Consider the following 11163-nt stretch of genomic DNA (forward strand, 5'->3'; position numbering starts at 1 on the left):
TATCCATAAAAAACATGCGCACGGTACAGGCGTGCCGTTTACATCCCGCCAAATAATCACCAAGCCATTGTAATCAAGTTCAAGTCTGTTTCAGACTAATTTATTGTACCAAAACTCACCAGTATTAAGATCCTTTTCCGTCAAAACGAGTTATAAAGATTATTTTACTTCACATAAAAACGAAACGTTTTTGACGCATGCAACGACCTCGACGCACACTGTACGCTTTCCAACAGCAGTTTTGACGTCAGGCGGCAATCACAACATATATTGTAGCGTGACGTCACTCAATTATTGATGACGTTGACAAATGACGATGTTGCACTGAGAAATAAGTAGTTTGGTCAAAGTTCACCGTGTCAGCCAATCAGAATGCGTACAGAGTTAATACCACGTGTGGTAAATAAATTGTTAATCAACAGCTGCATCGTTTATCTGATACCCCGAGCGTTGAATAACAGCGCCTATTGTGGTAGAAACTGTCATATACTTCACTTTGCCTTGGTTAGTTTATAAAGTAGAAGTGACAAGTAAATATAAATATTGTTCAATGTTTGGTATAACGCTGTAGTACCCGTTATAGAGACTATCACACGTAATAGTATGGATATTTGGTTACAGATATATGCCTCGAACCAGATGGACTTATTTCCCGAAACGTGTTTTTTGAACAAGCTACAGTATACAACAAACTACGAATTTTAATATACCAAAGGTTAGCCATTATGCATACCTACCTACTTGACAGGAGGGATAATATTTAAACAACTATTGTCATGGCATACCAGCCCCTCTGAAAAAGCAATAGCTCAAAAGAATAAATAAAGCTTTTTGTCCACGGTACGTTTCTGTCTAACCATTTTTTATGTAATACGATGACCTCTCTAAGTATCTAACGGTGGTGTTATATAACCAATTTATTGATTTTAGATTCCAAAATACTGATATTATATGAACAATTTAGAGTAAAGTTTTCCCATACTAACTACATCAACCATCATTTACAAAATACTCAAGGGAGCCATCCATTTTATCATGTCATCTTCGACACCTGCTCTAACGTCATTATTCCTGATGTGACGTCATTTTCATACCATGACGTCAATAGACTTTGCTCCAGGCAAACGTTTAATTCATTGATATAGATGCTTAAAAGATGCTCCGATGCTGAAGAATGGTATTTTTTCTCTATCAAAAAAAAAGGATTAGACGGATAAATATTTTTCTTTAGTTACAAAAGTTACTTACTTTGCAATATTACCATCATTGAAAGATTTGATTTTCTTATTTTATTCATGATAAAAATATTAAACTATCTACTATATGGAATTACGCATTTGCCAAAAGCAAAATACATTATTTCATATGTATTTTTGTGTTAATTAGACACACGTATACACGATTAAACGTCAATAGTTCTTCAAGTGGTGGGTATCGTTTATACTCTCGGAACTTTGTGAAGTTCCTTTTCTGCAATCATCGTTTTGTTTACTACTATTTCTGCTTTGTTTTAAAATGTCATGGAATCCCAAATAAAATAACAAAGTCCAAATTTAAATTCATTGCAAAAATTCGAACACAGTTTGTAAATGAAATCGTTTAATGAGACAGTGGTCCATTTGAGATATTTCTTCAATATAAATGACTTCAATAAAATTAACTTGTAATATCATTTCTTGAGATAAATATCATTTGTATGAATACAGTTATTTGAGATGTTCACAAAATATACTGTCAATCCTATCAAATAAATTAAAACACACAACGTAACGTTCTTTAGGTACAGTATAACTCAAAATGGAAAAAACGAACAATATATAAATATAAAACTTGTGTGCTACGCCAGCGAATGATGTTTATAAGGCTCAGGATAACACGTCATGTATTCACTAGAATTTGGAATTTCCTGCAGATCGACAGATTCTAAATTGTCTTTGGATACGAAACTCTCTCCTGCAAATGTTGGATTTGTGAACGCTGCGACTCCAGCCATACTTTCGTACAAAGGATTGTCACGAGCTATAGTTCCATCCCCATTATTTTCAGATGTTGGTATATTTGTTCCGGTATAGCGGGTTCCGTTTGATTTGTTCCTGTTCCGGTTTCTGATAAATACAGAAAAGTTTTTTATTAACCAAAATGACATACAAAAGCAATAGCAAAGACACAATTTTGACATTCTTCTCCCAAGTATCTCACTTTATATAAAATACTTTTCAAGAAATAAAGATTTATGTTATATACACCAATTAATTAAAGCTTCAACAAATACTCAGTTTGGTACCAATAATGTATTCAATCTACTTTTCAATGTTACGTATCGTCGAAAGACCAAGGTTGATGTTATCTTATAAAACTGATTTTACACTAAATGTAATTATCATTTCTACACTTACCTAGATTTTTTCACCACTACGAAGACGATTGCGGCCACAACCAGTACCACTAGAGTGCCTACTCCACCTGCTACGGCGGCTGTCAAGGTAGAAAGCCCTCAAGGTAAGCTACTAGTGATACTTATATACTTAAACACAAGTGAATTTATCTGTATAGATCAACAACAAATACAATATATATTGTAGTTTAAAATAACTGAGATAGAAAACTGAATCAGAAACTCCTTCGTAAAGTATATATAGGCTACTGTTAGTGAGAATAAATTGGCACTAATTCACGAACTTAGAGAACTTTCGTGCGGGACTATTGTTTCTATTGGTGATGGAAAAACGTCAAAGGCGATATCCCGCGCTTACGTCATTTCAGCGGGAAGACTACAAAGATTTACTTCCTATCGCCACTGGAGATACTAGTTCCGCATAAACGTTATCGGACATCATGATGTACGTGAATAAGTCCCATTGTTAAAATATTAGTTTTCCAAAAGCATGTTTTTCAAAGGTTTTTAAAATAAAGATGAGGACATTCATATACAAAAACTAAACAGAATATGCAGACTTACTCATTGGAAAGTTGCTGATATTGGCACTGGCAGAGGCTTGTGTCATCCCTCCGTTAATAAATATTGTTGTAGGTGTTGTGGTTAGTGTTATTGGTGTGGTAGTTGGTGTTGTTGTAGGTGTAGTAGTTGGTGTAATGGTTTTTGTTGTTGTAGATGTTGTTGTATGTGTTGTTGTCGGTGTTGTAGGTGTTGTAGTTGGTGTTGTTGTAGGTGTTGTAGTTTGTGTTGTTGTAGGTGTTGTGGTTGTTGTTGTTGTTGGTGTTGTAGTTGATGTTGTTGGTGTTGTAGTTGGTGTTGTTGTAGGTGTTGTTGTTGGTGTTATTTTTGTTGTTGTGGTTGGTGTTGTCGTTACTGTTGTTTTTGGTGTTATGGTCAACGCTGTTGGTGTTGTAGTTGGCGTTGTGGTTGGTATAATTGTAGGAGTTGTTGTTGGTGTTGTGGTTGGTGTTGTGTTTGGTGTTGTTGTGGATGCTGTTGTTGGTACTGTGGTTGGTGCAGTAGTTCGTGTTGTGGTTGGTGTAGTTGTATGGGTTGTGGTTGGTGTTGTTGTATGGGTTGTGGTTGGTGTAGTTGTTGGTGTTGTGGTTGGTGTTGTAGTTGGTGTTGTTGTAGGTGTTGTTGTTGGTGGTGTTGTTGGTGTGGTTTTCGGTGTTGTTTTCGGTGTTGTTGTAGGTGTTGTTGTAGATGTTGTGGTTGGTGTAGTTGTTGGTGGTGTGGTTGGTGTGGTTTTCGGTGTGGTTTTCGTCGTTGTTGTAGGTGTTGTTGTAGGTGTTGTGGTCGGTGTTGTTTTAGGAGTTGTTGTTGGTGTTGTTGTCGGTGGTGTTGTGATTGGTGTTGTTGTGGTTGTTGTTGTCGGTGTTGTTGTGGGTGTCGTAGGTGTTGTGGTTGGTGTTGTTGTGGGTGTTGTGGTCGGTGTTTTAGTCGTTATGATGTTCAGATTGAAGGGATTTTTGTTCTTTACATAGACATCTGAATCAAAACGTTAAATATAATCAATACGAGGGTTTGGCGATCCCAAAATGACGTCGGTTAAGTACGATTTACCTTTGATTAGTCCAAACTTTCAGTGATTATGACGTCACAAAAATCACGTCAAATGATCAACGTCATAATCACCGGATAGTGGGACTAATCGACGGTAAATTGTACTTAACTCACGTCATTTTTGGATCTCGAAACTCATGTATTGTAATGAACGTGTATTGTTATGGTAAAAAGAAGACACACACTAAACTAAACAATTTAAATTTGTTGTTCATTACATGTATGTCACACTATCAAAATGTAAATAAAATAGGTAAGGAATATGGAGACATTAGTCTTATGCCGAAACTAAACCCATAGTACATTTTTCCTTTGTGATGCTCATACAGCAAAACGATATCTTAAATACTAACATCTGCGTGACTATACATACGCTAAATGGTATTGAGTTGCAGACAAATCACATGATATTAAGATATTTCCAACTCGGTACCTGAATAACATATGAAGCGTTTTGGCGACAAACAGTTTGGCACATTAAAACCGGAAGCAGCGCCGTCTGTACGAATGTACACATCTTGACACGAAAGTAAGCTTCCAAGTCCATCCGGAGAACCTTTGGAAAATACCCCAAAAAAAAATATTTAAAGATTATTAATTAAGGTTTCTAAGCTTAAATAAATGTATAAACAGGTATTGTCTGTACCAAATAGCTGCACTCTAATCTTAGTTTTTTTTCTTTAATCATTTAATATCGTACTTGGTGAAAATATTCTAACGTGCCACACAAGACGCCATTTGGTAAAGATATAGACTATCAGAATTATCTCAATAGAAAAAAACCACGAAGTTTAGAAGTTCATATCCGCATATACCTATTAACTGGAACTATCATTAACCGGTCCTGGTAAAATACTTTTGAATATGACATTTTAAGAAGTTATCGTGTTGATGACGTACCTGATATAAAATCGTTATACTGCTCCCTGAACAAACCGATCCAGAACCTTTTCTGTGAGAGACCAGAATAACCGTATTTACAATCCTTTCTCAGATTCGCAGCAAGGTATGTATGGCTGTAGTTACGGCAGCTAGAGGCAGCATCGACCCAGGACGCCGGGTTGTTGAGGACAACGAGTTTATCTGTGAAAGTATTATAGTCTGTTAATCATATGTATCCATCTTATGTATTTATTGTTATTGAATTGTTATGTATTGTATGCAAAATTATATAGATTATGACGATATTGTCATGAAATGTCTGAGAAAATATACATATTATAGTTATATTGTTATTTACATATACGAAATTGATAACATATACATCTTATCGTTAATTGTCTGTTAAATGATATTCAATGTATCATTCACATCATAACTGTATTTTTATTTACTGTCTTGACATGAAATTGACCAGAATTTCAGGTCAATATCATGTCAACATTTCTTGACGTGAAATTCTGGTCAATTTCTGGTAATTTCAGGTAGGAATTATTTGTATATGGTGTCTTTTTTACATATGAGATATGTTGAGATCACTCACCAGTCCTGTTGTATCTACCTGCAAGTTGATAAACGGAAAAATATTACTCAGTGAAACAACCTTAATGTACGATGGCACAGAAGACATTCTTACGGGCAGGTACCCATTGTGATGTAAATATTTTTGGGCGCAATTTACGTCGTTTTCCGCCACAAATATGATGTTACGCTCACAAACACATGACGTCACAATCAATACCTACTCGCAAGGTCAGATAACTGTGTTATATGCAAATACATAATATATCCCGTTCGCAAACACAACATAATGACTTTACACGTTTTGTTGAACATATTAATAGAAAGAAGGGAAACAAAGCTTACACAATGGTGTACGCAGATCTGAGCATTGTTCAACAAAGTATTGGAGACTTTGATCTGGTTGGTTAGGGTGTTGTTTACAGGATACGGAGATACATCTCAGGGTGGTAGCTGTGGTGTTGTCTTGGTACTCCGACTCTGAGAACAAAAACTCATCTTTTAGAAGCACATTATACCACGCAATGCTTTTACAATGTATAGTGTAAATCATGCTTTTTACGTTTTGCTGAATTAGAAAAGTAAAACATAAGCACTTATCAAATGATATACTAGATATCAATCACTCAAGACATTTTTTTTTTATTTTTATTTTTTTTAAATCCAGCGTATTCCTTTCTTAACTTTGATAACTACATTTAAAATGCCTTAAACGACAGCAAGAATATGTCACAGCATTAACGTACTGAAATAATGCCAACTCTACTAGATTACCAAAAAGTTGGCAATAATTGTTATTGTGATGGTCAAGATAATTTCATAACATAATTTTGAATTTAGTCACTTGAGTTGAACTTACTAGAGTACACGTTATAGACATTAGGCCCACCACAAGGCTCCCGAGATGTCGAGTTTGCACAGTCAATACTACACAGATCGTCCAGTACGGACTGAGACCGTTGTGGGATGGCATCCAAACAGTCACAGCGATTGCTCTAATGTTTGACATTAACAAATGAATGATTTAAAATAGTTGTGCAGGACTATCAAATCAAAATTGAAATTCAAACTTTAAAAAATGCAAATAAATCTAATATATCTTCTATATAAACTCAAATGAAAATCTCAGAAGACAACCTTATTGCTCTTTAATATTCCTTGTTTACTTGGTGACAATTGTACTGTGTAACCACTACCTAAACTCGTATTAAAAGATACAGTATAGGAATTTCTGTCTAAAATTCTTAAAAAGGCCACACAATAAACAGAATATAATTAAGAAGATATTATCTGAGTTGTGTAAAACGAAGTGGTTCAATTTTGCTGTGAGTTGTCAAGTAAAGGTAATAAGCGATAACAAATCTCGATCAAGTCAAGATGTGTAGGTTGTATGTTCAGTGGAATTTGGTTATTTACCTTCAATGCAAAATACTGATACTTCCGGCATTTGAACTGACAATAGGCCGCGTTATATATTGGCAGTATGGCCGACTCACGTGATCTGCTCGTTATACTGTCGGTAGGATAGCAACCTAAAATGAAGAAGCGGGGCTATAATTAAAGATATCTTACAAATCTATTTAAAGATTTTACTATTGAACATTTGAAAAAAACCGTTGTTGGTTCCCTCATTTTTTTCTGATGATCTATTTTATATCAAAATTGTTATGCGTATGAATCGTAAATGATTGTATATTTGGCAGAATATCATGTATAACAAAACAATGGGTGTGGGATAAATTCTAGTTTCTGAATTCCGTCTTCTGCATTTCTTACGTTTACAGCAGTAACCATACTATATTGTTTTAAGATATTCTTCATCATCTTTGTTTCTTCATTCATTATGTATTCTGCAAAAATTGGATTTGGTCTTTATAATTAGCTTTCACGAAAACAAAAATATTAAAAAAGAAAAAAATATTAAAAAAGAAAAAAATACGTATGTCAATAAGCTATTGTGGTGTAGAACAACCACAAGCATGACAACAATGAAAACGTCTATAAAAACAAAACTAGGCCAGGAACATTGAAGTTACCTTGGTTTGAAATCCATTCGGAAAGACCGGAGTGATAGCCCACCCAGAACGGTGTGGCATTTGGTACATGATGACGAAGGTTTGACAAATCAGTATTACTATAGTCCAGTAGATTTCCTCTAAAAGTGCTTTGACAGTATTTCTGGGCGTCTAACCAGCTCTTGGGATCAGTTACGTAGTAAAAGTATCTATCACCTGACACACAGTCTGCAAAAGATGGCAGTTAAATGTTAAAGGAATCCTTTCCTCTTACTTACAAACAATACAATCTGATCTTAAAGATGCTCCACTTCTGACGAATGGTATTTACTTTCTATCAAAAAAACAATGATCGGATAAATTAGTATTTTTTTTCAGTTACATAAGTTACTTACTTTACACCATTACTAAAAATTGCATCCCGAAAAAAAATTCATGGCCCTATGTCCTATTTGGAATGATGTAATGATTGCGCATGTACCAAAAGCAAATTATGATAATGTTTATATTCCTTTTTTGTTTTAATTAGACAAATATATAAACAATTAGACATCAGTTATTGTTTAAATTTATCTCACACTTTACTCCTCGTTTATAGATAAGTTGGACGAAATCCGAGGCTCAGGATCCGTTATGAGTGTTTTTATGATCATTAAAATACCTTCTATAGACAAACTGTAATTTATCGATATTCTGATTTCAATTAAAAAAGGGCATATAATTAATTTCAATCTTTATGATAAGATTACAGTTACAACCTACTCTATACAGATTATGCTTGTACCCTAAAATTCTTAAATCCGGATTCCAGACTAGCGTGACAGTTCAACCATCACGAGAACATAATTACGTTTTGCCTGCTTTAATTGATTTGTGGTAAGATAACGATTCTTTTATCACGATTACCAAAGGAAATGTTATATTGTTGACTTCCTTTTTTAAATCATGTGAAGATGATTTTGAAATTTGAACATCTTCTACATATCGTGTTAGCATACATTGTTGGAACAGTCACTGGCACAACAATTCTTTATATTTATATTATCCGTATCTTTTATGGTGTTCTGATTTCTTCAGAATTTTGTTTGTTTGTTTTTGTTTCCTTTTTAATTAATTCCAATTACTATTTATAAACTATATCTTTTCACGTATACACTATTTAGCCTCTTCGTTGGTTTTTGATACATAAATTCACGATCAAGGTCTCTTACTGACAATTGAGCATTCCCATATACAGTTCATACAACTACTTCCGAAACATTTGAATTCACATCGAGCTCTATAACGTCATTAAGCGAGAATGTATATTTCACGATAATAAAGTGGTTAAAAGTTCCGAATTGACCTATTTGATTAGAAATATGTCGATATAGACGTCGATCTACGTACGTTTGTACTTCGATCGTTCGTATTTGACAGAGATCGTCATGAACCTCGAGTGTGAAATAGCATCCCGGGTACAGTATCTATCTAGTTTATCATTGAGTAGGTGCTACAAAGTAGAGTGTGTACAGAAAGTGATACCGGCTGATAACACATGATAACAATATGATAACATAACAATGCCAATACGTCATCATCAATACTACTCAGGCTATTGTTTATAGATTATAATAAGGTACAGGTACAGGTAATACAAAGATCGAGGTTAAAACACGATGGGAATATATCTGATTTTTATGTAAATCCTACTGATTTAACATTGATTAATAAAATGAAATGGAAAATAGAAAAGTTTGGATATACACTTATACATGTTTTATACATTTTATATTAACATTCGAGCATATCGAAGAGTCAACGATATTCAAGATAATCAAAATAAATGAAATAAGGTAATAAAAGTTTCTTTAGTTAATATACATTTTTTCCGAAACGACTTTTGATATTAATATTGAATTATTATGTTCTTAGCTTTGTAGGATTTGTTGATAAAAGGGATATTTTTTTTAAAAAAGCACCATATTATGTTTTCGGGAATATGATGTGGTGCCGATAATAAAAATGCAGTAAATATGAGTAAATGTAAATGATGAAAGGATTTGATTGGTGAAGTGATGATAAATGGCTATGACTGATGAGAATGATAATTTTAAGTGTGTTGATGGCGAGAATGATAATGATGGTAAGAAATAATGTGTATGATTAGAAGGAATTTTATAATCTTTATAACTTAAAAATAATTAATTTAACTGTATAGTTTTTGTCTGTACATATTGCTACTGTTGGGTGAAAATAAAACAATTACAAAAAAAAAAAAAAAAAAAAAAAAAAAAAAAAAAAAAAAACACAGACTAATCAAATGTCTATAAATATGACAGAAACGAAATCGATATATGATATTTTAATGTAATTAAGAATAAGATTTTACACGATTCCATATAAGTATATTGCAGATCTGTCGTAAGTTGTTTATATCTAACTTTTATCAAACTCTACGGTTGTTTTTATGAAATATAGTTTCTAAATTTCTATATTTTTATCTTCATTTCAATAAATTTCTTGGCTAACGTATGCGACTAGATATATAAAATACAATATTACAATACTCTATTTTAATCCATTTTGCGATTAATTAATCATTGATATCATAAATAATACGGAGACACTTTCAAGCAATAAAATCATAAAACATAGCTTTTAGGGTACGTTATAATCAATAAGGTCTACACAAAACATCTACGTCATTTATGGCCTATGTCCAAAACATTTACGTCACAAACACCTGAACGTTACACGCTAGTATGTAATTTATACAAAATAGCCAGACAATGTAAGCCATTTTGTATACAGTAAACACGTTTATGACGAACACACTAACCATGAGTTCATGTTTATAATGTTTTGATGTATTCCCCACCTTGGTTCCTATACGAATTAGTTTATGTCTATACTGGACTATGTTTATGATGAAGTAATTTTGTTTGTTCCTAGAGGTTCGTGATAACCGTATTGTATCACTAATGACCGAAATACAATGGTAATTATCCTCAAACATCAACAGCTACAATATTATAAAAGAAATCTTCAAAAAGAAAATTGTTACATGAGTATAAAAAAATACTATAATTGAGAACGTCGAAAACTTTAAAATATTTTTGCATTATAAATCGGAAACAGAATTTAATTAGAGTTATTCTACGTACCTGTTATAATTGTCCATACCACAGCGATAAACAAATACCCGACTCGCATTGTAAACACCGTTTGCTTCACAACAAGGAAATCAAATGTTTGTCAAATGTTTCGTTGGAAAAAACACATTGTATATGATAGTGATATACAATGGCGTTACGCATCTCTAAATTAAGCAATAAATGTGATAAATCGAAAGTTCGGGATAATTAGGACATTGTAACTTGTATTATCTAAAATGGAACGGTTGGCCTTGACCTTTAATTGTCCCTCGTCCTAATCCCGGTACTGGCGCGTGAGTTATATCAAACACTGAGTTATATCTATAAATATCTCACACATTGATAATCTGTAATGACTTTGAATAATTTCCCGTCAGAGATATGTTGTACGGGTAGAGGGAAACAATCAACCAATACAACAATGAAAATTTCCGATATAGTTTCGAATAAAATTAACTGACATCCAAATGCGTCATGGATAACACTGTACTGTTTGATAGTACGGTAAGGTTCATCTGTTGATAGGTAAAAGTCACGATTATAAAAC

At 33.4% G+C, this 11163-nt stretch overlaps 1 protein-coding gene across 1 annotated transcript; it reads right to left on the minus strand.

The window, feature by feature from the left end:
- Positions 1 to 1582: 1582 nt before the first annotated feature.
- LOC138320801 (uncharacterized) lies at positions 1583 to 10822 on the minus strand. Its single transcript, XM_069264018.1, has 11 exons — positions 10626 to 10822; positions 7501 to 7707; positions 6881 to 6996; positions 6324 to 6459; positions 5810 to 5944; positions 5487 to 5504; positions 4904 to 5086; positions 4437 to 4559; positions 2960 to 3928; positions 2397 to 2475; positions 1583 to 2105 (listed from the first exon to the last, which is right to left on the minus strand). The coding sequence occupies exons 1-11, from the start codon at positions 10672 to 10674 to the stop codon at positions 1838 to 1840; spliced, it is 2283 nt and encodes a 760-aa protein (XP_069120119.1). The 5' UTR covers positions 10675 to 10822; the 3' UTR covers positions 1583 to 1837.
- Between the last annotated feature and the right edge of the window lie 341 nt (positions 10823 to 11163).

Source organism: Argopecten irradians, chromosome 4 (genome assembly GCF_041381155.1).
Source record: "Argopecten irradians isolate NY chromosome 4, Ai_NY, whole genome shotgun sequence".
In the NCBI taxonomy this organism is placed as follows: domain Eukaryota; kingdom Metazoa; phylum Mollusca; class Bivalvia; order Pectinida; family Pectinidae; genus Argopecten; species Argopecten irradians.